At 47.6% G+C, this 27,728-nt stretch overlaps 2 protein-coding genes across 2 annotated transcripts in view; both read right to left on the reverse strand.

The window, feature by feature from the left end:
* Positions 1-3,618: 3,618 nt before the first annotated feature.
* LOC149371272 (uncharacterized) lies at positions 3,619-8,038 on the reverse strand. The gene is made up of 2 exons (XM_089579685.1): positions 6,707-8,038; positions 3,619-3,721 (listed from the first exon to the last, which is right to left on the reverse strand). The coding sequence occupies exons 1-2, from the start codon at positions 7,120-7,122 to the stop codon at positions 3,619-3,621; spliced, it is 519 nt and encodes a 172-aa protein (XP_089435811.1). The 5' UTR covers positions 7,123-8,038.
* Positions 8,039-9,005: 967 nt separating this feature from the next.
* The window catches only part of LOC149371273 (uncharacterized), a 55,092-nt gene continuing 36,369 nt past the window's right edge, over positions 9,006-27,728 (reverse strand). Inside the window, exons 2-3 of the mRNA XM_089564933.1 lie at positions 12,059-12,453; positions 9,006-9,315 (exon numbers count right to left, since the gene is read on the reverse strand). Coding sequence (XP_089421059.1) covers positions 12,061-12,453 — 393 coding nt within the window. The 3' untranslated portion in view covers positions 9,006-9,315; positions 12,059-12,060. The remainder of the gene's footprint in view (positions 9,316-12,058; positions 12,454-27,728) is intronic.

A 27,728-nucleotide genomic window follows, 5' to 3' on the forward strand; every position in this document is an offset into this window, starting at 1 on the left:
CCGAAAAAAACGCCGGTTTTCGAGCTCGCGCTGCGGAGCTTCAGAGAATGACTTGTTCGTTTCAAAAATTGATTTTGTATCGTCTTGTCCTTAGCTTCCAACTCCCCACTGGCGCTAGCTTCCGGACTGTGTTAATTAAAAAGTTAATCAGGGAATTTTGGAACCTTGTTATCTAATTTCAATGTTTTTTAGAGTAGCTAATGTCCGTCGTGGCTGACAGTTTGAGACTGAAAAGGCTGTTTCTATAAATAAACTGCCTAGATTTAGAAGTTTTTGAAAGTGTTCCCCTAAACACCCGATATATCTTCGGCACGAACTACGATAAGTTCGACACTGGGTTTAGGCAGGAGGTAACGAAAAGCAGTAAATCCTAATATTCTTCCTGCTTAAAACCACTCCTGGTGACCACGCTAGTTAACATCTCAGCCAATGGCATGCTTGCTAATTCTGCACACAGCCGCTCTCAAGAAACGCTGCTCTCATAGAGCTGTTGCACTGCGCTCTCCGTTAGCGATCGTGGTGGCAGTGAAACTCTCGCAATTGCCTTAGGCAACGCCAACAATAAGTACTACCCCGTGTGCGTCGCATAGAATGGGCAAAATAGACTCCAACTACCGCGTCAGAAATGGCATGGCCTCGAAGAATTCCTAAACAGCCTGGCTACCGCACTTCCCTTGCTTGGTGGACCTTCGAAGGAACAACACGTGAGCAGCGCCGTCCAGTGGCACATTCCATCTCCTAAGGCTGCGCATAATTGTGCCACTGTCATGAGAAAGACACGGCCACTCCTGGGGAAGTGTTCTATGGCATCCACAAACGCACAGCTTCAGCTCATAGGTGACGCCGCACAACTCATTTGCTACAGCCACGCTGGACAGTGGCTTTCCCTTGAGACATACTCGCCTCACAAGCCTCGCAGGGGAGGCGCACAGCTAGTCGAAGCGAAGCATGACTTTGTTCCTGAAGTTGCTCTCATTCATAAGGCCGAAGGTGGCCAGTATGATGGTTCGTATAAGCAGTACGTGGTAATAAGAGCTCTGCGCTGGACATACCATCGTACTTTTACCGAGGAAGCGAAAACCACCTAGTGTTCTTCAGTATACGTCTATCATTTTTCTACCACCTCGTCTTGGGTGCGCCGGAATAGCAGCGTCAGTACGTGATGTTGGTGCCCCATCGTGGGGCGAGTCGGCTGTCTGTGAATAGGACTGCAGTTGCTCCAAGGTATTCGGCATATACAGCATGAAATGATTTGAAGTCCCGTTCTCGGCGAACTCAGGCGAGCACCGCCCCGAAAGTGGGGTGAAGCCGACGTATGAGGATTAATTTATACTGCCTGGGATTCTTTAACATGCGCAGGCATCGCACAGAGCGCGGGCGTTTTTTGTTATTTCGAAGTCACGAGAACGCGCCCGCCAATGCCACGATTCGGTTCAGGCTCCGCAGGCTCAGCACCAGGACACCCAAAGCATATGATACCTCGTACTTTAGGAAGACGTTATGGCTTCTGTATAAATGTAAAGACTAAGCTTTTTGCGTGGGTGCGTGTTAGTTAGTGCGCATTTTTGTCATAGTGTGTGCATGTGCAGGCTATCGCCGGCAATATACTGACAACAAAACAGGCATGTTTATTTGGCACACCTCTGAGTAGCTGAATGTTATGTTTTGAACAGGTCAGTAGAGTCATGGCCAACGAAACTGAATAACCTTCTCCGGAAGACTATTGATGAAAGAGGGATCTTCTGTGCTGCATTTATATATAAGGGTTCAAGTGACGTATGTCTGCGCATAATTGTAAACATTTAATGTATAAATTGCGCCAAGACTTACTAAAGAAACTAACCAAAGAAATCACTGGAGCCCCTCTTTACAAATATCTGTGATAAGTTTCATTTCAGCTAAACGACTTACATCACATTCATGTATATATGGCGGGTTAGTTTGTAATGCAGTGCTAATTGAGATTGGGCACAGAGTTTCTAATTAAACGTGGCGCGTCTTCCTTACTTGATATTATAATTTGACACATGTTAAGTTCATGGTGCATTTTTCCGTGATTCATGACACATCAAGTAAATCAAGTATACCAACTAGCCCAAGAACTCTACTGAAGTACAAATGAACTTTTTGGTGTGTTTCGGTGAAAAGCAAAACATTCTAAATGTCATTTTTCTTGAAGTTTCTTTAACATCACACAGAAACGCTAAGGTGATGCTCTTTCAAACGTATACTGTAAACATCCTTGTAATAATTATACTAACCTTGTGCCTGTTCCGCAGCGCGTTACGCAACTCGCAGGTTTCTGTTGCCGCTTCGTCGTAGTTTCGGTGGGCCAACTATGCAACTGACCAATGTTATCAGATTTAGTTAATAGACAGCTACTTATTGTGGAGAACGGAGGCCAACGCATGCCTTGCTCCTCTGGATCCACACATCACGTCATGGCCGGTATAGCCAAGGCGGCGACGCGCGCTTTAACCTCAGTCCGGCATTGGTCAGGGTCGCTGCAAACCTCGCCGCTTTCTTTGCCCTAAGCTCCTCACGCTCGATTCAGGCTTAAGCATGTAATTACTCTCCTTTCAACGTGCCTCTCTTGTTAAAAGCGCTGCAGCGTTAGCCAACTCGGCTGTAGTTCGACGATTACGGCACATGTGGACTGATACAGGTTTGCAGTGCGAGATGGTGTGACCGTGCTCTAAAATGTCAGTTTTAGACAATTATCCGGCGCTTATCGACGAGCACGGCCTTGACCGATGAAAACCTTTGTCTCCGTTCTCTTTGCCGCTGCTTGGAAAAAAAAGTTATTACTATAGCTTTATACTCTTTAGCAATCGTGTTTACGTCGACCAAAGCAGCTCATAACTTTGGGCATTCCCATGAAGTGTACCTCTTAAATTTGATTGCCTTTGGAATGTTTTCAGTGGCACATCAAGACGTCGCTGACTTTGATGTCTAAGGCACATCACCTAAAGCCTGAATCCTGCGTAAAAATTCTGTACGCTACCTGCACAGTAACTTATAAAAAAAAATGACTTTTTCTCATTGATGCGCAGCAGGCCGAAAGGCTTACTGGTGCTGGCTAGGATCCGTCCCGAATTCTTCTTGCCGAAGGCTGTTTTATTGAGCCATCACCAGATACATAGGACCCCTTTCTTTCTGCTCATCTTATGGGCTTCTTGCAATAGCTAGAGACTTCGGATGTAGCTTCGTTTTATTTTTAACTAATAAAGACTTCGGTGAGAAGTGCGAATTCGACCACACGGGTTCGGGACTGGCTAGAGACTCCACCTGGGAGGCGCATTGCTCTTTCTCTTCAATTCGTGGTCACTTAAATCTACCAACATCGTTCGGATAGTATATCTGCGGGTAGCAAACTACAGTTCGCGGGACACAAGAAACTGCTTTCTCCCAGTAAAGGCACAAAAGGGAATGAGAGGTTATATGCTTCACTCTAATTCTCCCTGAGAAGCCAGAAGGAAGAAACAGAACACTGTAAATAACTGTATTTAGCTGAGAAAAAAAATGATTGCGTGTAGTTAAAGTAATGGATATCTCATGTCTTCTTGACGCTTCACAAAGAGGCGTGCCGCTCAAGACACAGATGTACGCAGATACAAATCAAACAAGTGCCGTGGAATGCAGCGGCACCAGAGAATACGCCAGGGAATGGCATGGCTCAGAAGTGGGCTGCCGAAGACGGGGCGAAGGCGTACGTGGCAACCTGTAGAGGAGAATAGCGAAACTTAAAAAGAAATACGTACCAGAAGCAGGAGGTCTTTTTTAATGTTAATACAAAAGCATTAGATAGCTCATCGGCAATGAAACCCGGCGTCGGTGTTGACCGCAAAAGTAGTCACGAAAAACCACAGATTATGTCACCGCGGTATTGAAGAAAAATAAAATTTGTTCCGAAAGTGCGGGCGACTTTCAGATTACGAGGCGAGCATGCAGCCTATAGGCCACAAAAACATTTTTTTCTTTAATATCTGTTCACGGTTTAAAAAAAGTTTACAACAGCAGCAGGGCAAAAAATAACAACAATGCAATAATATTCGAAGTGGCAGCCGCTATTGAGGCTGCGCTGTGATTCAAAAACCGCGCTGCTCTTTGGCGAACAAAGATGAACCTAGTTTATGCGTTCCCTTACGGCTGTGTGCTAACGAGTAGATCTGTCATTAGGAAGAAAAGAACTATACATAAATAAATAGGGAATAAAAACAAAAAAGGGGTGGGGGGAGGGGGGGCTTAACGTTTGACGTCCCAAAGCGACTCAGGCTGTGAGGGACGCCGTAGTGGAGGGCTTCGGAGATTTCGACCACCTGGGTTCAAGAAGAGAATTGCGTAAACAGCGCACTTAGTGCACTGCGGTCAGTAGTGACTTTGTTTCAAATGAATCCAGCACTTTTCATACCGCAGCTATAGTTATGTTGGCGAGTGGACGGATCAACTAATATTTCGCCAGACAGATTTTGTCAACCACAATAATAAAATTTTGCTCTTTTTTTTAGCGTTATGTGCACTTTCGAAAAAGCTAGGTGCGGTTCTACTATCCACCGGGCGCTTATGATAATCCTGGTGTTTATGGCTCAACTATTTTCAACTGTTGTGACGTTTTGTACAAAATCGCATTCATGCGTGCGAAAATTTTAATTCAGTGCTTCCCTTTGCAACACCGAATGGATGTTTTGCGCTCCGCAAGGAAAAAAAGAAATAGGAGGAAAAATGTCTTGGAACACAATTGCGAGCGGCGTCTACAATGGTTAAAAGGGACGGCATTCCGCGAACTTATCCTACTCAGAAATTCCGGGCCCCATAACGAACTGAGAACCTTGGGTTATAAGCACACGTGTACTAACTATATCCGTTAATGTTCAGTGGGGTTTGTTGCTCCGATCGCGGATAAGAGTTGCGTCCAATAGAAGTCTCACAAGACGATGCAGGGGCAATAAGTGTTAATATTGTCTTGTTGCATTTGCAAGTAACAAAAAAATAAAAGATATGCTGTACGCCGCAGCGTCCCGGCTGTGGTTGCACACGGTACACTTAATAAAAGGGCCACTGCATAGGTTTTCGAAATCGATGAGCTTCGAATGTGTGAGGTTTGCGGGTAAAGCAAGCAGTCATTTCGGGCTAGCATTTGAAATTGTAGCCGCCGCGGTGGCCAAGTGGTTATGGTGCTCGGCTGCTGACCCGAAAGACGCGGGTTCGATCCCGGCCGCGGGGGTTGAATTTCTTTGGAGGAGAAATTCTAGAGGCCCGTGTACTGTGGGATGTCAGTGCACGTTAAAGAACCCCAGGTGGTCGAAATTTCCGGAGCCCTTCACTACGGCGTCTCTCATAGCCTTATTCACTTTGGGACGTTAAACCCCATAAAACCAAACCAAACCAAACCATTTGAAATTGTGACGTAATCACCGATTCAAATCCAGACGGCCATCAAGCTTCTCCGCAGCGCACACCTTCAAGCGGGGGCGGCGCATCGTGACGTCATCGAAGGTACCAGTACATTTCCAACGCATAAACACTTGCTTTCAAGGGGAAAAACACCAACGCCATCAAAAGCGAAAACCTCCGAGCGTTGTTTGCTGGCATTCAACTAGGTACGGCAGGGTGTGATTGGGGGCAGCGGAAATTTGAAATATCACCTTCCGGGATGTCACATCGAGCTTCCCCGCGCTCCTTTTTTGCTGTGAGGAGAAGCCTCAAAAATTAATCGCGACTACGTCAATATTTTAAGTGTTCGTGTAAAAAGACTTTCCATGCTTTCCCAGCAGCCTATATATAGATTTGAATCCTTGAATAGTGGCGAATTCTCAAACAGTGGTGCATTTCCCGTTTAAGGCCCGCAAGCCGTTATGAATGGGCCAGCCGCGCGCGAGTGCCCGGAAATGCGCCTCGCCTTTCGGCTACCACGGGAGCCTTGAACTTGCGAGCGCGAACTCAAAACACCCACCGCCGAACCTCGGTTCCCCAAGTGTGCAGCCCGCTCACGCTTTGTTTATGGCAGCAGTTGAGTAGCATTGCTTTACGCAGCCGGCAGCCGCGACTCTCGCCCAGCTCCTGGGGTGCACCGCCCGCACTCAATGTGTTTACGTTTACGAGGCCAGACATCGCGATTTTAGCATAGCAGTGGAGGCACGGGGACAGCCGGGAACCGGGTCCCAGGACAACGCTACTGGAGCCAGACACGGGGTTTGAAAGCGGCTGCGAGTGCTGCGCGCCAGGGTTCGGCTGGCATCAGAATATTCCTAGCGCCACAGTGCCGCGGCATCACTAACGACCAACAAGTCTGAAAGCGGGTCGAGCAGTCATGCAGGGCGCCCCAATAGCACCAGTGTACAGAAAATAATTATAGAGACGGTGATTATAAATAGCTGTGGTTTTGATTCCGAACACCACCTGTAGGCAATGCTGTCATGGAATGATCATGATCACGAAGTACCAACTAAAACCGCTGTTCACGTTACCTCACGAACCAGACTAATGAAATCATGCAACACACACCATACTTCTCAATATTATTACCCGCGGTTTCTGACTGCTTGGAAGGTGAGCACGGTACTACGGCGTGAAGGTGCTACGTTTGAGATTACCGCCGACCCTACCATATTTCTCACGTCTAAGACGATGCAAAGATATAAGTAGAGTTTTTTTTTTTTTTCGAAGGCTTGATCGCCCTCAGAGCCCTAGACCCACGGCGGCTTACCCGCGTAAGTCGTCGCATGGGTGCACGCTGGGGTTGACGTAGTGCCTCAGGTCATCGTCCAGGGGAAAGGAGCAGCGTTGGTACGGGCCCGCGGACCGCGGCATCAGGACGGTGGGCGTGGCAAGCAGTGGAGACACCATGGCCAGGGACAGGCCGAGAGTGAGGGAGACGTAGTGCACCCAGCGGCACCGGTTGGAGGTGTCCCCGTGAGTCCAGCTCTCCCCGTACTCGCCCATGATGACCTGCCGTTTTCCCTGCTGCAGCAACCTGCAGCCTGCCTGCGAACTCAATGAGGAGCTCCTCATCAGGATAGGCCCAACGTTGGACCCGCTGCAAAAGGAACTTTCTCTCATCAGGCGAGCCCGAGGGTGAAGGAACCGAGCGACTTGGAGTGCGTGCGTGGAAAGAGCCGCCATTCGACCTTCTTCGCACGCTCGTGATCATTCGCACCACGTGTGCTCGTGGCCAGATTGAATATTACTGGTGCTGTTGCCTGCAAATTCTGCCGCGGTTACTTTGACTGAAGGTAGTACACTGAACCAAAACTTCGTCACCGAGATTTTTCACCCCGCGGCCAATCTCTGGCGCTCTCAGTCATAGAACTCTCATATTCTTTTTTTTTTTACAGAAAGAGGCTGTAAACCAGTAAGCGAAACGATTTCTTCCCTAAACCGGTGCACGTGCTGGTCATACCTGGAGACGTAACTCCACTCGCTTGGACCATCGTTTATAGATCCGTCTAGCCCGCTATAAAGAAGAAGTTTGTCTGGTTTGTTCGCCTGCCTCGTTTTTCTTTTTCTTGACAAATCATATCCTGCTTATCAAATGCCTACATAAAGCCTCCGGATTCTTGGCAAATCTCTCAGTGCAGGTGTGTGTTATTTGACTGCGGAGATCTAGTACCGCCATCGCTGCGCTATTTCATTGTTCTGATTGTTTTCATCTGCCTGCTTTAACATGCTTCTTGATAACGCTGTAAGGTGCCATAGTAGCTTTCAGCACACAAGTAAGGGACAAGCAACACAAATTCGGCGATTGCGAAAGTCCGCAGTGGCTTACGTCCACTGATGTTCTTGGTGCAGCTTTCAGTCCGGTCACTGTTCGCCAATTCTTTACATGGGGTACTGCCAGCGGACCACGCCCACTCCAGGGCAAAGGCCTCTCCTATGTCTCTTAAGCTTGTCCTGTGCCAACTGCGACCACCTTTTCCCCGCAAACTTCATCTCATCCGCCCATCTAGCTCTCTGCTGCCCCCTGCTACGCTTGCGTTCTCTTGCAATCCACTCTGTTACCCTTATCTTGCCTTCGTATTGCATGCCCTTCCCAAGCCCATTTTTTGTTGATTTCGACTAGAATGTCATTAACCCGCGTTTGTTCCTTCACCCACTCTGCTCTTTTCTTGTCTCTTAATGTTACACCTATCACATTTCTTTCCAAAGCTCTCTACGTTGTCCTCAATTTAGGTTGAACCCTTTTCTTTAGCCTCCACGTTTCTGCCCCATAGGCTAGCACCGGTAAGATACATGTATCTTAACAGCTGCAGCTGTTATATACTTTTGTCTTGAGGGGTATTGGTAAACTGCCATTCATGATCCGAGAGAACCTGCGATATGCGCTCCACTCCATTCTTATTCTAGTTACTTCCCTCTCATAATCCGGATCAGCGGTCACTACCTGCGCTAAGTAGACGTATTCCCTTACCCCTTCCAGCAGCTTTGGTTTTCTGCTTGTTAATTTTTCGACCCGCTCTTCCGCTCTGCCCAACCCATTGATCACGCTTTGCAGTTCATGTCCTGAGTGACTTAGCAAAGCAATGTCATCAGCGAATCGCATATTATAGGGGTATTCTCCACTAGCTCTTATCTCAAACTGTTACCAATCCAGGTCTCGTAATACTTCCTGTAAACAGGCGGTGAATAGCATTGGAGAGACCGTGTCTCCCTGTCTGACACACCCATTATTACTGAAATTTTATTGTCTTTATGGAGGACTATGGTGGCTGCGCAACAGTCATCGATATCTTCCAGCATTTTCGCATACAGGATGCTTCTCCTTAACACTTTACAAAATTTTTAAAACTATGCTTTTTGAGTTAGAAGAGCTCTTTTCCGGCATAGCATTGTCAGTAGTGTAATGTCCTTTGAGACCGAGACCGCTACCCCCCCCCCCCCCCCCCCCCCACCTTCCAATATCCAAGGGTGTCTGCGAGTGCACGTATAACTGCGCGAAAAGGTGACATCAGTAAATGTTTTGAACAGCAACCACGACGGATGCGCACGCCGGTGTGTGTATACGGCGATGTCGTCGTACCGAAGACACGAAGCCAAGCTTTGGTTGCGCTCGCCGCGAAGCAAGCAGCGAGCACTATAAAAAGAACTAGAGCAGTTAGGTTTAAAAATAACGAATCTTTGGTGGAGACTTGTGATATATCGGTCAGCGTAACACATCGTTTGAGAAAGTTGGCTTCCTCCTCCTCGATGTCCGTACGCCGACACCAGTGTGCCTTGTGCTATGAAAAATGCGGCGAATCTCCGCGGCAATTTCGCCAGTTTGCGTAGCGCTTGAACGCCCGGCAGGGCCAGGCTGACGACAACGGTGAAATAGGCGACCTGCAGGAAAGAGAAAATTTTGGAAACTTGAGTCGCGCGTTCCACAGCCCACCCTTACTGGGGAGTAACGATTAGCAAAGCTATCATGACTCCAATGCTAATGCACTTACTCCGACAGATGTAACAAATTTTGGCCGTTGAAAATAGTGATTAACTAAAGTTCCTGCTAAGCTAGGCCCATTAGAAATTAATTTTTAATAGACTTCCGAAAAGGATGTTTCTTCCTTCTGACGCCTCATCGCAGAAAGCATTTCTAGCTCATCAACTCTCACGAGCCCTTTGCGCCACATCCGCTTCAGGTTACTGCATATATGAGGCATGCCATCCTTTGAGGGGTCGTCTATAATGTCCCTGTATGCCGGGTGCGGGTATTTAAGGTGAATCCTTTCATGCTTTCAGAAATCCTTGAAAATGGGGTAGTCAAAATAACAAAATTTCAGCCGCGGCGGACGTAAGTTATTTCGGAAATTATGTCCCTTACCTAACTAGCTAATGAACTAGAATTTACTGATCAATTTTTTTGGATACCACATCCAACGGTTACCGCCAAAGGTGAGCTCAAAGCCGAAGAGAAAACGATGCCGTATCACCTTTTGCAAGAAAGAAATCATTCTCTAAAGCCCTGCAGCGCGACTAAATGCGCTGCTCTTTCCCTTACAAAACCGAAACCGAGCGCATGAGGCGCGCACAAAGTTCAAGCCAAACGTGACGTCCGCTTGTGACGTGTTACGTTGCGTGCGGCACCAAATTCGAACTACCTGCGCTACTGTGCGCAAGCACATGTTTTCCTTTGTCGCTAAGTGCAAGAAAGAGAATAGTCACTGCCAACTATATCGTTGAAGGCGGTTAACGTCCCAATGCGACACATGAGCTATATGTGACGCCGTAGCGGAGGGCTACGGATTAAGTTCGACGCCCTGGGGTCCTTCAACGTGCACTGCATCGCACAGCACACGGTCGCCTATTGCGTTTCGCTTCCATCGAAACGCGGCCGCCGAGGCGGGATCGAACCCACGTCCGCGGACTCAGCAGCCGAGCTCCACAACCACTGAGCCAACGCAGCAGCTGCATCAATAATTACATGATGTCATTTTTATAGAGATATGACTTACAAGAAAGTTCATGGTACAATAGAGCAGGCAGTTGGAATTGGGTGCCGCATCACTGAAGAACACTGCGTTCGCGCTGAGCTTTTTGCGCGCGTCATGCGCTAATTCCCTTATGTGCAAAAAGAGCTACCGGATTTCTTCACTCTTCAGGGCTTCAGAACGAATTTTTCTTCGTTTAAAACACCGATAGGTCACCGTTTCGTCCGTGGCTAAACATGCTCTCCCTTGGCATGAGCAAGCATATTGTGCTAATTTAAGGTTAAATAGTAATTTCAACTATTTAGCTATCTAATTAGCATGTCACCTAGAATAACTGGCGTCCACCGCGGCTGACAATCTGTTCCTAAAAACATATTCCTTCCATTTCGACCACCCATATTTAGGAATATTTGAAAGTGCTCAATAAAATACCCGATATAAAGAAACCTTAGTACTGCTTGTCCTTGCGCAACTCTTTTCGACAGGTTCGGTCAGGGAGTACAGAGCCACGAAAAAGGAGCTATAGGTTCTCATCGTCGACAATGTCGACAGCTCAGCAGCGCGCGTGGTAGCTGATGAAACGTCGAAATCATTGGTTAATTTCTGCCCGGTTTCCTCCGGTGGCAAGTGCATTTTGTATTCGTATGCGTGCGTGCATGCGTGCTTGCGTGCGTGAGTTTGTGTCGGTGCATGTGCGTGTATGTGTACATGTGAGATGAACGTAGGGATACTGTTGCCACTGGCGCCGCGCTCAAGGTTTTTAAAGAGAGTACAAAAAAACGGCTCAACTAACCTTTGTAGACCAGCAGTTACAGCGCGTGGTCACGGTGAACAGCTGCTATCGCGCCGCTAAATTTGTAACACTCGCTCAAAAGTCCATTTCCAAAATTTATGAAGTGATCACATGACCTCTCTTCCTGGACCAGGCACAAGCACGGACGGATGCCAAAAGTTCGGATGGAGACTTGCCATGCAGACATGCATTAAAACTGCAGACTTCACCGGTAAAACGCCTTTTCGCGGTCACGGATCAAAGTGGCGCGATCAACCAAAGTATGTGCAAGATACTGAATTTCTCACGTCAAGGACGATGTTCCAGTCTAGTGTAGTGAATATCGTTTTCTGTTAAAGCCTTAGGCTGATTACCATGAGCATCATGTGATCGGAATGTGGTCGCAACTAGAATATCACGGAGACTGCATCGGTGTTCTAACTCCTCCCTCGCGCTCAGTGAATTAAATTCAGAGTTTTCGCGCATTTTATGCATTTATGCGAATTCTGCCGTGTACATGTGAGGTAACAACGATAACAGGGTTACTCTGTGCTTTAAAGCATGTGCTTTAGTGGTTAAAGTACCACTTCTACCGCGCCATACTACTGTCATGTAGTTTCCAGCACCACACTGCATTGCGCCAAACGCTACACTAAGCAAGTGCACAAGGGCCACTTACTAGCATACGTATCAAACACTGCGCCTTTTTCAACTAGCAACGCATGACAGAAGTGTCATCGCCGCAGCCTGATCCGTGCCCACGACTGCACATATAGCCCATCCGTGTCCTCCATAACCTGCTCGATGTATAGCCTAGGCCTTTGTTTTGCTGCGAAATATACAACCTCAAAGCCAACGAATCCTGCCGTCCGCGGGCGCTCACCCTCAAAAGTTGTCGCACGGGTGCACGCTGCGGTCAAGCGGGCGCCTCAGGTCGTCGTCCAGGGACCAGCAGCCGTGGTGGAAGGCACCCTCTTTAGGGTGGCTGCCCTTGCGCTCCGTGATCAGGGCTTCGGGTGTGATGAGCAGCGCCGACATGATGGCCAGGGACAGGCTGAGCACGAACGAGGTGTAGCGCACCGTGAGGCCCGGGAAAGAGGTGTCCTCGATGGGCCAGCACTCTACCATTCTAGGCACAGGGTCCCGAAGGTCCAGCTGTAACAGCCTCTCTTCGGACTCCTGTTGCGTCCTGGGGCGGCCCACTAGCAGCGAGCTGGTGTCTGACCTCAGCATCAGCGAAGACATTGACGGCGGGATTCGCTGCATATCCAAGGCTGGCTGGAGCTCCGGCGTCCCAGTACAAGAAGAAAGGGAAAACGTTCAGGCTGGGTGGGTCGCGGTGCGCACGTGGAACGAATGATGCTCTTCTTCTTCTTCTTCACCATATGAAAATGGCACATACCCACGTGGGGGTATTGGCCAAGGTACGGTATTCTGACCCAAGGTTTGTTACCTTTTAAGACTAGTGTTACCTTTTAGACCAGTGTCGCAGCTATTTGCGCAAAGTTTTAGTCACCCAGAAGACATGATAAACTTTCTGGCTATTTAGTTATAATAGGCTTCATGGCGCATAAGCAGCTAAGGCTATCATGCGCCTGGCACTTCACCGACGTGCACTGACAATGAAGTAACCTTGATCAAAAGTAAGTTTGCCAAAGCACTACTTCACGAGGTCAAAGCGGCTCACCGAGTTTGTTTGAAGCTTGACCTTGAGGGTGACATTGGCGAAACCATAAATAAATAAAATAAATACTGTCGTGACTGGAATTCGAACAGGAGGCGGCGTGAACGGATCAGCTTCGCTGGCCACTGCACGAGGGCACTGTGCTATGGTATAGGATGGTTACCGTGGAAAGAGGGAGGCATGGCGAGAGCGTAAGGCGCAAGCGAAGGATCACTGCCGAGGGAACTGCCCGAAGGGTATACCCTGGAAGAAGGAGGAGGAGGGTATGGCGAGAGCGTAGTAATCCATAACCTGAGGATGGTTACCACGGGAACTATCCGGAGTGCGGTTACCGTGAAAGGAAGAGAGAGAGAGAGTATTGTGAGAACAGAGGAATCTAGGACGGCACATCGACGGTATCGGCTGCGAAACGCGCCGCCCGAGGAGCAGCTCATTGGAGGCCCAGCGAGCTTGGAGCGGCGGACTGGAGTGTGTAGCTATAGTCGAAAAGCGAGAACGTATGAAAAACTAAAAAGAGCGCAGATGTGAAGTCGCTCTCACATTTCTTACCTCAGCATATTGTAAAATATAAATACCTTAGCAGCTGTCTATGAATTAAGCGTTATACAAGCGGTAACCACCCTACCATTTTTTTTATTCTGCTGTCTAATCAGTTATCTTTCATGCATAAAATAAATACAGTAATAATTACCCATTGATCAACTCCACAAGTAAAAAAAAAAATGATTCCCTTATGCTTTCCTTGATTTCGGCGATTGCCTTCTTTCATATTTATATCAGAACAAGCCCCTTATTCCCCTATCTTTGTCTGCTCAATAGCTTAACGAGACCCTCGATACAGGCAGTCTTGATGTCATAGGTAGCCTGCGAGAGATTTCCGTAGCTGCTCTCATCGTTCGGTCAAGTTTCGCGTTGCAGTTGCGTTAATGCAGGAAGTTGCACGTACGCCGCTATGGTCGAGGGTGGCCCTTGTAAACACTCTGCAGGTTAGGTTACATGCAACATAAATACCCCTGAAAGTATAGAAGGTAGGACAGTCGCCGCTATTGCTCAGTTGGTAGAGCACTGTAAGCGACATACGGAGGTTGTTGTTGTTGTTGTTGTCCTCTAGATAATGGCACGTACCCACTGCGGGGGATTGGCCAAGACACAGGCGGCAACTGATAGGTGCACAAAATGTTAAACAAGAAAATAATGGTGGTGAAAATAAAATAATTTTGATAATAATAGCAATTAGGAAATAAATGAAAGGTTCTCAGATGTGTAATTGAAATAGGCTAAACAAATGCTGTGAGATCGGTGACTGAAATAGAGAACGGGGCTAAATATTCCACGTTTCAGAAAGCTTTCGTTCCAGAGAAATATTGATCATGAGAAAGAGCAGAGCTTAAGACGGCAGCCGTTTAGTGTCTGTAAGGAAGTTTTGCATGGCGGAGAGCACATTCCAGTTGCTGTGCCCAAGGGAGGAAGCCCCAAGAGACAGAGCAACCCCGGCTGACAGACTTGGCAGCATGTCGTTGGTTTTTGCCTTAACTTTATCTTCATTTCTTCTCAATACACTTAGTCGCTTTATTGCTATCTTCCATGCCACGCGGCGTACTGAACGAAAAGAAAAAGAATGCACTGATGTGACATCTTGACCTGCAATCTTCACGAAATCGGCTCTGTTTCTCCCACCACAGTGTCCACGAGGTCATCGGTGCCTGTTCTGCAGTGAGCACGAATCCGCAGCTCCCATGTTCACTGTTGCATATACGCCGATTAGGCCGGATATCCTTCAAGTAAAGTGACGCTACAAGTGCTGTGCAGACTCAAAATGTGAACCCCTACGTGCAAATGCTAACGTTTATTTCAGAGTGCGTTGGCATTTTAGGAGCTCGAGTCAGCAGTCAAGGCGGCGGTTGGCGGTTTTTCTTTATAGCGCATACATCTGCGACAGCGCGCTGTACAACGAACGTCAGCGCTACTCACATAGGTCAATCATCACCGCAGAGACTTACTCATACATACTTACTAGTTAAATTTCTACCAGTTTTTAAGTTAAACTTTCAGATACCTTTAAAATGAATTTTGTCGAATCGTTTCTTTCTTTCCTTATGCTGTACACCACTGCTGCCTCCTCTGCTGGACTTCCCCTCTTCGTTTATTTAAAGGACTAAAGACGCCTCATTTTAGTTACATGTTTTCTTCTCTATATGATGCAGAAGGCATTATAAATCATCGACCAGCACATCGTGCGGCGATGACAACCAAATAATGTATAATTGAGTTATGAAAAAACCACTATATAGCCACTGATGCGTTTTTTGTTGTTGTTGTTGTTATTCCATCTCTTGAAGCAGGCTAAAGCGCTGTAGTGAGGTAAAATTATAAACTGCTGTATTGCGGGGGTTTTTTTCGTGCCTCACGTGACCGAAACACTCCTTACACATCACAGCCATCGTTCAGCTGATGAAACCGAAACCGAAGCAGTATCAAGAAGAAATTCGAATATAAATTATCATCGGTTCGAAAGGAACGCCACGGGGTGATCCATGTATGCTAATGTCAAACGCATCATTTGGAGAAGGAAAAACTCAAGCGAAAACTCGGTGTCTATAGCCTTTTAAAACATTTGCTTTCAATGAAAACATGAAACAGCAATCGATTTTACCGCCAATATGCATTCAAAGTGAGAAATGGTTTGCTTGGTTTGTGAGGTTTAACGTCCCAAACAAAGTGAGAAATGTTACGTCGCAAAGTTCAATATACATCCGTAAATACATGTATGTTGATTGTTTTCAACAAGAAGTTATTTTAATTCAGAAAGAGCCTGAGACATTGCAGCTGTTGTGCACAATTTAACCAAGGCTGTGTCGCAAACATATTTGTGTAATCGAGAAGCGCAGTAATATAAGTAGAGACATAGCAACAAGATATCCGCATGGTCTCAGACATGCAAACCTTGGATGCCTCGTTTGCAGGTACGCCGGTCCTGGCTCGTAGAGCTGCTGCCGAACTAATGGAGCAGGAAGAGCTTCTTAGCGAAATTGCAAGAGATTTATTTCCCCACATTCGCAGAATGTAAATGAAGCACAAAGAGCACGTCATCCTGCCTATCAAATAGGTCCCATTGTCCCTAGATCCCTAGCAGGGGAACCAAGCTCTAAATGTATAGGGAGCTTGCACCGCGACGTCACAGTGGCCGCCATTTTGCGGTACAAGGAACAGGGCGAAGGGCCCCACGCATGTCTGATCGGCTCATCGCTACGCGCTCTGGTACCAGCGATGAAGCTGCATAGTGTACCAGAGAATGTCACCTGTGACGGCATGTGAATACCTCCGATAGTCCAGTCAGGTGTCCTGTGTTGTATCTTAGGAAGCCGCCAGCAATTAGAAACGCCCCTGACACACCCTCGCAGCGATTCTGGTTATGAGGGCGATGCTGGCGCAGGAATGGTGGAGCATGACTTGAAGACCACAGGGTGACCGATTTTGTGAAAAATCCACCGTCACTGCCACAAATGCAATTGCTTTTGGGCAGGGGATCCCGTGAGAGCGGATCAACTTCCGTTCGTGGCTGTAGGCCCCGAGGGGAAGAAAGGACGTGTTGAGGCATTGTCCGGAAGATGTCCCCGCACGGCACCAAAGACTCGCATCATAGCATTCGATGTCTCTTCTGTCATCTCGGCTGGAGTGACTAGCATCTGTACTACATCTCAAAAGGCGTTTTCAGCGCTGTGAAGGATGTGGCGATCTGAGAAAATCAGAACGGCGTGTGTTGCAAAACGTGTTCCTTTAAGCCCACCACCTTGTGACTGGTAGCTTCATCTCTGGGAAATAAAGAACACGTGTCTAGCTGCTGCTTGCAGGGGACACGGCGGCCGATTCAGCAGACCACGTGTTTACGAATGGCGGAGCATCGTTTCACAGCAGGCCTGCGCAGTCCTGTGTTGGCCCAGAATTTCTCTACTAATTTAACCAGTAAATGAAACTCTCACTGTATTTTCAAAACTCCACCCTGAACTACCTTTTCAATCACTGAAGTAATTGTTTGAAAAATAGTCATAACACTGGACAAATATTCGAAAGACAATTTGTTGTCTTCCTTGACCCTGAGTGGGCGAGAGAGTTCAACCTTTCACAGTGCTGCAGACAACCTGTTAGATGAGGTAAAGTCGCGCGCAGCAGCCATTGGGTCCGTCGATGTTGGAGTAACCGATCGCCGAAGACGTCCGACGGGGCACCGTTCACTCGAAGGGCGACAGAGGGGTGCCACCGTCGCGTGTACGGTTGCACGTTCCTTCGATGTAATTGTTCACGGGGGCTGTGAGGAATGCACCCCTTTATCGTTGGCTCGTCCGTATCGCCGCATCGCATACCTCATTTCAAGGATATCAACAACGAGCTGCAGCACAGCTGCTAGGCTCGCTCGCTCGATTTATCAGTCAGCAGGTAAAAGATTCACGCTTATGCCGCGGCCGGGACATGGAAGTGTGGATGCGGAGACTAAAGGAGAATGCTCACTTCACGCAAATGCATAGTCAGATGGCTTTCAGACTTCGTGCGAAAATTGCGTTTATTTAGGGAAGGACGGCGCGATTTCAACCACGCCCAAAGGGGCTGTGGTGTTCATTCTTGCGAGACACTTGAGCTGCATGCGTCACCAGGACTACGTGATGTACTATGGGGGACAAAAGTAACTGACCCCGCCCTCCCCCCCCCCCCCCCCCCTTCAAGTTCTAAACCATGCCGAATTGCATGCGGGCCACTTGCTGTCGGATCTCGACCCCAGGAGTGCATCCTCAGGTGGCGCCCCCATGCAATACGGCAAGGTTTGGAACTTGGAGGCAGTGCGCCGGACTCGACACCAGGGACGCATTTATATGGAGGCGAAATGCTAGAGGCCCGTATACTGTGCTATGTCAGTGCATGTTAAAGGGGCCCTGAAACACCTTCTGAGGAAAGTAGATAAACTCGCTCAATCACCAGATTCATTCGTCGTGAGCACCTGAGCCAAAGAATACACTTCTACACGCAGCGGAGAACCGACAATCGCGCGCGAAAGTTGGAGAGTCCTTTCCGGTGACTTTTTCATGCTCGCGCCCGCTTTGTCGCACGCTACTGCGTAATTCTGTTAAGAGATAGCTATTGATTACGTCCTATCAGGCTTTACGTCGCTACCATACCGCGGCCAGTCGCAGCGTCGTTCCGTGGGCCAAGAAGCTCTCTCTTTGAGCGTGCAAAAAGTGAAGAGAGACGAAGGAAAGGAGCGAATACGCTGAAATTCAGATTTTGACAACAGATAACTCCACTTCTATAAAACGCATTTAAAAATTCTTGCTGGAGGATATTCGTGAAACGGCGTCCGTTAACATCCCGGGAATTCCGCACCTTTATTGAGAGACCCTTTCAGAGCCCCTTTAATGAAGGTGGTCAAAATTGTCTGGAGCTCTCCACAATGACGTCCTTCATGTAGCTGAGTCACTTTGAAACGGCGAACCCTATAAACTAAACTACCAGTACAATTGGCGGCTCGTAAGGCTGTGGCTAGAGTTCCGTCCAGACGGAACTAGAATGGCTGTGGCTAGAGTTCCGTCCAGACGGAACTACAATTTGCGCTGGAGTTCCGTCCGGACGGAACTGCAATTTGCGCTAGAGTTCCGTCTAGACGGAACTACAATTTGCGCTAGAGTTCCGTCCAGACGGAACTGCATGAAGCGATGGGGTTCCGTCCAGACAGAACTGTATCTGACACCATACAGTTCCGTCCAGCATTATCTGCCACAAGAGTTATGTCAAGACAGAATTAAAGCTGGCGTTAGGGATTGGGAAACCAGGTTGCTTGCAGACTTTTGCATGTTTATTTTAAAAAGTGGCAATCCTGTTCAGCCTAATTTGTGACAGGATATTCTGCTGCATCATTTTATTTTCCAAGCAGTCAGTGAGAAATGGCAATAGAACGAGTTTTGGCTTGGGTTTTTTGGTGCGTTTGCATAATGCTTGTTGACCATTTCTGTACGTCTTAGTCTTCTTCGCGCTACGTCATCTTGCAGCACAAACAGCGACAGGGCATCACATCACTTCGCGAAGAGTTTCTGCACTCTGCTTCTAACAGTGTCATTTTCCCGATCCTGCATGCGTGCACGAAAGTTATACCTTCGAGGATGTAACTAAACGCAGTACGCGGACAGATATTTTGGTGCCGTATACATGCGTAGAGAGAACATCTAGATACAGTTTTCTCCACTGGTTATTCCAGAGGCAAAGAAATGCTTTATGTGGGTAGAAATCACCCATTTTGTATAGTATAGACAGTGCGGACATTAGACAGTTTTAATTTTACGTACGTGGAACCTTCACGCATGTAAACGTGAGCAGTCTACGTAGCGTACGCTCGTGTCGCTTCGTACAGTTTTAGCTACACGTACGGACTCAAACTGTGTAGATCTGCCATAGAACGTACGGACATTAGACATGCTAGCATGTTGTGCCGCGCCATCTAGTACAGATAAACAAATCTAATTTTGTTTAGTCGAGCTGCTTGGAGCGGAGCCAGGCCAAGCCACAGTGCGGGCGCTAAATACTTTCCCCCTTTCTTCTGATAAACGTTGAGCGATTTCATTCCACCGAACTGTATGTTGCATGTTATCTTCAAAGGGTTTGCATTCCTTTACGTCCCGCGGCATATTTAAATCATTGCTTTTCGAGAAGCGAAGCGCGCTGTCCTACTCATGTTGACGACGTGTGTGTATGGAGTCAAAACGTGCACCGTTTTCCATGACCGTTTTGCTTTTCCCCTCTGACTGTGCCGAGGGTCTCGCGATATCCCGCGAGGTTTTGAGCTTCGCGTGGTCTTGCGAGACCATCGGCACACTCGTTGCTATGACGACCACAAACGCTTCTCCGTCAGGCTTAGGAGCTGCTGAAACGGATTTCTATGTGAAAAACAAAAGCTAGTTCTCACCTAAAACTTCATGCGAGAGCAAGAATGGACCAACTGAAGGCAAATACAGAAGCTTACAGCACGATACCACGTCGAGGGATTAGCGACGAAGCTGTTATCGTTGTGAAGCGGGCGGGCAGGGCGCCGCCATCTTGCCAAAGATTCCAACCTGGGCGCTGCCATATTGTTTCCGGCGGCGGAACCGGTTTCTAGCAGTCCAGAGAGGAGGCGTTTCGCCGCTTCCACCGTGCTAGCAGGAGGTGCCCACTGCAGTCCAGGTACAGAGGCTAGAAGGTTTTCCTAGTGTCGCGACCGGGCCGGCGCAGCTGAAATAACTTGCTATGCTCAAGGCAGATGGCGCTGCCGCCCGCTGGCGTGCGGGCGGGCGCAAGAAGCTCCTATGGGTATAGTGCTCGCTGGTTCAGTCGGTTGATCGTGTGTGGGTTGCTATCACTGCTTTGACAAGGCGTTAAACTGTTAAAAACGGTGCAAACACTGGCATAGGTTCTCTTCTCATTTAGATTCGATACGGACTAGCTGTAACACCGACAGTGTGCCGCGGCAGGAGCAAATGCAAGCGTCACGTCGGGCCTCACCTATACTGCGCCGTAAACAAGCGTAAAAACGCATTTTGTACATGATACCGAAATGAGAAAAGGAAGCGGCACAAATTGCAGGGTGTAACGTCTTTATTACACAAGGTTCCATGACAACAATGTACTAATGCCTTTTTTTGTGCGAAGTGCCCTGTGCGAGGCTACTGACAGCGCCTCATTTTCAGCAACTTTTTCGTTTCTCGCTGCGCGCCGCGCTCTTTGTTTACCTACTTTACAAGGAAATGCATCCTAGTCAAGGCGTAAAACTTGACCACTTCTGTCGTAATTCGACGTCCATGCTCCGCGCAGCCCACACCTTGAAGCTCACGTCCCTGAAGAAAATGCAGAAAGCTGACCATATGCTATCTGCGTGTAGCTCATTGCGGCTGAAAAACACCGTAAATGCGTCCTCAAGCTTAGCTATGAGCTGTTCAATTGGCCTTGATGGATAAACTAAGCCTCCATGGTCAAAATTTCGAGTAAGTGAGGCATTGTTGTTTGACTCGGCTTGCAAAGGCGAAGTGCTGAAACAAGTTGCACATTCGGGGCAAGGAAATCTTTTAAGGATTTTTCTTACAACATACCCAGCTACATAAAAAATTAGTCTGCTGTCACTTTTTTTTTGTCTACACAGCCCTGATGATCGCTCAGGCTGCTGTGCTCATCGAGCAGCTCTTCAGCAGAAGCCAAGTTTCCGCCATCCAGTAAATTATCGACAAGTTCAGTTATTCGTTCATTTTTTTTCTTTGGGAACATCAGATGGTTGCAAGAGGGCAGTCACGACTTCTGCAGGTACGTTTGCTCCTTTTGGAGGCTTTGCGAGGCTGTAGAAAGAAAGGTTGTTGATAATTATCAAAAACTGCCCCACAGTTGGATGATAATTGCAACCGCAATTACTGGCGCACAATCCCAAATACATTCTCCATCCTGTCTTGGCTTAGGTTTGCAGTCAACAAGTACTTGTATTGCAGCGACGTGGTCAGGTATTTTACAAGCGACAGTGTGCTTTGCAGCGTTACACGCAGCCCAAGGGCAGTTCCTGCACTTAAAAAGCCGCCACCATACTTTGCAGCATGTTCCTCCCATTCCTTGAGAAAAACAATGAACTCATTCAAAAACTGTGCACTTCTTGAATCAGCACGAAGGCCTTTTGATGGGATTCTAGATGACATTATAAAAATTAGTCTTTCCATTAGTTTTACAAACCGTTCTGTCGGTTCGATGCTTCTGACGTTGTCCCTTTGCAAATGGTCCCGGTAAAAGAAAATACCCTTTAGTACCTCCTGACTGAACAGCTGAAATGCAAGGTTTACTCGCGTTTTTTCGAGTTCGTTTGGATGCACATGTGATTGCGTGATGTGTGGCATCACCTTCAATGTCACCAATCCCCCGCGCGCACTTGCCAACTGGCTGGGCGAACGGCGCGGCTTGAATAGCGCGCCAAAAGCCGCACGCCTGGCAGCTGCAGCGCCACCTACGCTGTGCATCCAAACCGGTTTCACAGGGGCCCCTTGAAACGGCGGCCGTCATGGAGGAAGGAAAACTAAGGAGAGGCCCTTCGTATTCCCAATGCATTGGCAAGAATGTGGCGGAAGTGACGTCAAAATTTAGGCTTAAAAAGTCGGGCCACTAGCAACGTTGTCGTTGTTGCTAAGAAAACTCGGGCCACTAGCTACGGCGTACGGCGTCGGTAGCGTCGTTGTTGCTAGGGGCCCGAGTGTTTCTCGGTGGCGATGGAGGGCTTTCGGCACGGTGTGTTCGGCCTTGCGTGTTAAAGTCTACATGCCTGGCGTCGTGACGTTACGCACGCATCTAAGATTGCTTTTAAATGCAGCAAATAACCGCTCATTTGATATTTTGTTCGTCAAACTTGGTGTCGTTACGCGGAGCGATCGATGCATTGAAATGAATCTCGCGAAAAGGTGGCACTCCGGAACCGCGCTTCGACACGCGAAGAAGCGTTGATTGTTTTGATCAGCGAACTTTCGCACCTCACCAAACAGCACAGAAACATGAAGCCGCTCTCGGCGATGCTGAGCTACGTTTCGAAGGCCACACGGCAGGTGTACGGTAGCCCGAGGAGGATGGTGAGCTGGCGCGCAATGTCGTCTTTCTTCGCCTGGCGTCGGAAAAGGTTCACCGCACCTGTGCGCCGGTCTGTGTCTAGGTGCGTGTTTGTGGGGAGGGAGGTGTAGGAGTGTAGCGGCGAGCGGCGCGATTTTTTTTATACCTTTCTTTTACGAAGCGCTTGCCAACCGCGCGCACCCCGCCCCGTAGCTCGGTGGAGAAGATAGTGAGGAGAGCCGAGTCAACTTCCGGTTGCGGGGCGGCTTCACAAAATGTGACGTCAGGGCCTCTCCTTAGTTCTTTCCTTCCTCCATGGCGGCCGTTCACGACACTAGGAAAACCTTCTAGCCTCTGTAGTCCAGGGAACAATATGGCAGCGCCCAGGGAGCCCTTTTTGGAAAGGTCTACGCAGACACTTCACCTTCCGCGCATTCGCACTGGTGACCCGTAAGCGCTCTACTTACGCGAAGCTTCTACGTACGTGAAACTAAAACTGTCTATTGTATGGACGGAACTCTAGCTGCAGTAAATATTCCGTCTGGACGGAACTGCAGCGGCAGCAAATGTTCCGTCTGGACGGAACGCTAGACACTCCGAACTAGAATTTGCGCTAGAGTTCCGTCCGGACGGAACTGCATGTATCGATGGGGTTCCGTCCAGACGGAACTGTACCTGATACGATACAGTTCCGTTCAGCATTATCTGCCACGAGAGTTACATCAAGACAGAATTAAAACTGGCGTTAGGGATTGTGAAACCAGTTTTCTTGCAGACTTTTGCATATCCATTTAAAAAAGTGGCAATCCTGTTCCGCCTAATGTGTGACAGGATATTCTGCTGCATCATTTTATTTTCCAAGCAGTCAGTGAGAAATGGCAATAGAATGAGTTTTGGCTTGGGTTTGTTGGTGCGTTTGCATAATGCTTGTTGACCGTTTGTGTACGTCTTAGTCTTTTTCGCGCTACGTCATCTTGCAGCACAAACCGCGACAGGGCTTCACATCACTTCGCGAAGAGTTTCTACACTCTGCTTCTAACAGTGTCATTTTCCCGATCCTACATGCATGCACGGAACTTATGCCTTCGACGATGCAACTAAATGCAGTACGCGGACAGATATTTTGGTGCCGTATACATGCGTAGAGAAAACATCTGGATACAGCTTTGTCAACTGGTTATTCTAGAGGCAAAGAAATGCTTTATTTGGGTAGAAATCACACATTTTGTATAGTATGAACAGTACGGACATTAGACAGTTTTAGTTTTACGTACGTAGAACCTCCACGCACGTAAACGTGAGCAGTCTACGTAGCGTGCGCTCGTGTGGCTTCGTACAGTATTAGCTACACTTTTCGGGAAGCAAACTGTGTAGATCTGCCATAAAACCTAAAAAATGCGATAGCATGCTGTGCCGCGCCGTCTAGTACAGATAAAGAAAGCTAATTTTGTTTAGTCGAGCTGCTTGGAGCGGGGCCAGGCCAAGCCACAGTGCGGGAGGTAAATACTTTCCCCCTTTCTTCTGACAAACGTTGAGTGATTTCATTCCACCGAACTGTATGTTGCATGTTATCTTCAAAGGGATTGCATTCCTTCATGTCCGAGTTGCATATTGAAATCGTCGCTTTCCGAGAAGCGAAGGCGCCCTGGTGTCCCACTCATGTTGACGACGTTTGCGTATGGAGCGTATAATAGCTCTGGGTATGTAGCCAAAACGTGCACCGTTTTGCTTTTCCCGCTGGCTGTGCCGAGGGTCTCGCGATATCCCGCGAGGATTCGGGCTTCGCGTGGTCTCGCGAGACCGTCGGCACACTCGTTGCTATGACGACCACAAACGCTTCTCCGTCAGGCTTGGGAGCTGCTGAAACGGATTTCTATGTGGAAAACAACAAGTAGTTCTCAGTTAAAAGTTCATGGGAGAGCAAGAATGAACCAACTGAAGGCAAATACAGCAGTTTACAGCATGATACCACGTCGAGGGTTTAGCGACGAAGCTGTTATCGTTGTGAAGCGGGCGGGCAGGGCGCCGCCATCTTGCCAACGCCAGGTACGCAAGCAACGTGAAGACCGCAGCGCAAAGATCCGAATCTCATTTAAGTCCGTGCAACCCACGCAGACACTTCACGCTCTGCGCACGCGCACTGGTGACCCGTAAGCGCTCTACTTACGTGAAGCTTCTACGTACGTGAAACTATAACTGTCTTGTATGGACGGAACTCTAGCTGCAGTAAATATTCCGTCTGGACGGAACTGCAGCAGCAGAAGATGTTCCGTCTGGACGGAACGCTAGACACTCCGGGCTCGTAAACATACATGTCTGTCACCCTATAACACAGCCAAGCTGATCGACACTGAATAATTAGGGTCTTGTGTTGTTGTTTTTTTTCAAATTTGGGGGTTCAAAAGCTGGCATTTTTTTTATTTTTGATTCGGATTGGGGCAGAAATCGGGCTATTCAAGAAACTGTTCCATAAATCGGGTTTTGGTCCGAATTATTAATTGCTGGACATAAGGTGCCCTGCATTTAGCTTATGATTTGTAGTCTAGAAGAACTGGCAGGTTTTGCCAAGAGATATTGCCAAATCATATTTTTGTTTTAATTTATAAGTTGTAACATTAAGTTAATCGTGCACTTCCCATCCCCATATGCAACGCCCTTCCTCCCTGCGGAAGTGTTCATTCGAAAACACAGCGGCCATATCAGTCACACAACAGCCATGGAGCAAGATGTTGTTGGCGTGCGTAGTGACGTTGCAAGAAACAATCATGGTAATAATAGTTTATTTACAGATAAGTGTACATGGTCATAACCAGCCCACTTAAGCAACAATGCTTGTGAGCGCGGGTGGGCAGTACAGAATTACTGCATCAGGGCAGAGCCATTCACAAAATAAACGTAATATTAGAAACACACAGGATTCCAAACCGAATAAATGCAGATTATGAAGTAGAACATTTGCCGTCTAATAAGACATCTGGCCGCACTTTTCTGACATCTAGCTTCTAAAACGTACATGTACGCTTTGATTAATTAAGCCACGCTCTGGATAGCAACCGTCAACAAGGTATGAAATTATAATTTAACTGAAAACATTACTTTGGAAGTAGTACAAGGGATTCACATGTTTCCATACTCACGTTGACGGTTGTGCACTGAAAAATTACATTTTCTAGCAAGCGCATATTCAGGTAGAAATCGCCTTTGACCCAATTTTTAATAAGTATGCTCACGGCGTGAGAATCAGGTAGAATCCGGTTACGCCCAAGAACGAAGGGCTCTATGAATAAAGCACATAAAGTTTTAAGTTTGATAGCACGTCCCGGTTGACTTGTTGAAATGCAGGAGATTCTTTTGACACTTGTTTCATTCTCTTGGATGGTTTGCACACCGGGCTCTGCTTGCATAAGATTGTTTTTACACTAGCGTAAAAACTTTTGGACCTTTGTTTTTTGTAATTTTCTTTTTCTGCTGTAGTTCGGTTTAGACAAAAGCTAGAGACAGAGGGAGGCATCTACCATTGTTGCTGCGTGAAACCAGCGGCTTGCCAAACTACTCACGTTTTAGCCACAGTCTCTGATGTCACAGGAATGGAGGCAAAACACATGCTCAAAAGGAAACCAGGCAAGCGTTAGCTCACGCATCTACTAGCATGCATGCAAGAATAGTCGCCACAGTGTAATATCCCTACTATCGGTCACTGGTTTGCAGACATGCATATTTCGCACAAACTCTAGCACCTTGCACATCTGCAAAGCTATCATGAGACTGTTGATGTTTGGCCCTATTTGTCATAGTTCCGATAGTTTTAAGTTTCAACAAATTTTTATCTCATTTATCTCGTTTGTTTTTCTTAGCGGGTTTTAAGCTTTGCTTCCTCGTAACATTGTGAGCATGCACAAACTATGGAGGACTCACTGGCAGATTAATAACATTACGATTCCGAAGTTGTACGGTAAAATTAAGTCACCTCTTTAATTTTTATGGAGCTTTAAAAATATAATAATTATTAGTGGAGAGACCGTTACTACGTTCACATCAACTAGAACATGTTCTTGGCGAAAGAAAGCCAACTCCAGTGCACATTCGTTGTGCAATTATTTTCTTTCTGTGTGAGGTGTCATTTCACGCCGTTTGTGGTTCTCTTTTGGCCGCCGCTTGATTTCTCTTAGTAAGAATACGGGGCTTCCAAATGACCTCATTTCTAATGATTTAATCAGTTTCACCAGAATCAGTTTCCAACTAGGTATTGCTCGCTGAAAGTTGATAAGTAGGAAATTACGCATACGCGGGCACTTGATACGTGTATATGATGTCATCACGCGAACCATGTTAGCATCTCCTATGTTAAAAAAAACAGCAATTGTGCACATTTTTGCAGTTTCAAAAGCTCCCTGTTCTACCTTTTGGTTAGCAAGCAGAGTGGGTCACGGGACTGAACTTAGACGGAGAGGTCAGTTATTTTTCTCTCCAATAGTACTTTAGTAGGCACAGGTCTCGGCAGTGTGCAGATGACCTTTAAAGGAGCCGCGGCAAGAGTAAAGCACGGGCTGCCTGTTGTCAGGGGGTACGTGAGGTCATGGACACCCATAAGCAAGCATTTTGTTTTGAATAAAATGTTTCCACTTTAGGAGAACCTGAAGGTATCGCAGTCAATACGCTAATTCACTCCTCTACCCGAACGGTGGTGCAGTAGATTCCAAGAGAAGGGAAACATAGCAGGGAAGAGCAGAAAACGGGGGAAGGAGGGGGAGGGGGGGGGGTTCAGATTCAAACCCTCACTTTCGAGAGATTACCGCTTCGTCGATATCGGTATTGTAGTTCCCTTCAGTGCTGCAAAGCACGATTGCGGCGGAAACCGCACGCCAAAAGCGGGCGCGGTGGCAGCGCCATCTCGCAGCACCTCTGTACAACGACGGAGTAGAGCGCCAAATTCGTACCATTGGTACGCGTCCTGCTTACGGGAAGTCATTCCATACGAACGCAGAAATGGCCGATTACAAAAATTCGAAGCTGACGTGCGTTGTGTCCTGCCTTGAAAATCCATTAATTAAGGGCTTCCTAAACAGTATATGTTCACCACTGCTTTCCACTGCTCTCCGGCTTTTTAATGTGGTGAAACGGCGGCGCCCTAACCACCATCTTCCTTAGAGTAATACAAAGCACTGAAGGTATATTAAAAACTGTGTTTCTCTGTGGTCATACGTACGCGTAGCAATACCTACAGTGACACCCCTATTCGTTGCGCTTAGTGGCTGGTAATGAATAATTACTCCCTCTTTTCAGA

The sequence above is a fragment of the Amblyomma mixtum genome, chromosome 1 (assembly GCF_055824585.1).
Source record: "Amblyomma mixtum isolate Tamu chromosome 1, ASM5582458v1, whole genome shotgun sequence".
NCBI classification, from domain to species: domain Eukaryota; kingdom Metazoa; phylum Arthropoda; class Arachnida; order Ixodida; family Ixodidae; genus Amblyomma; species Amblyomma mixtum.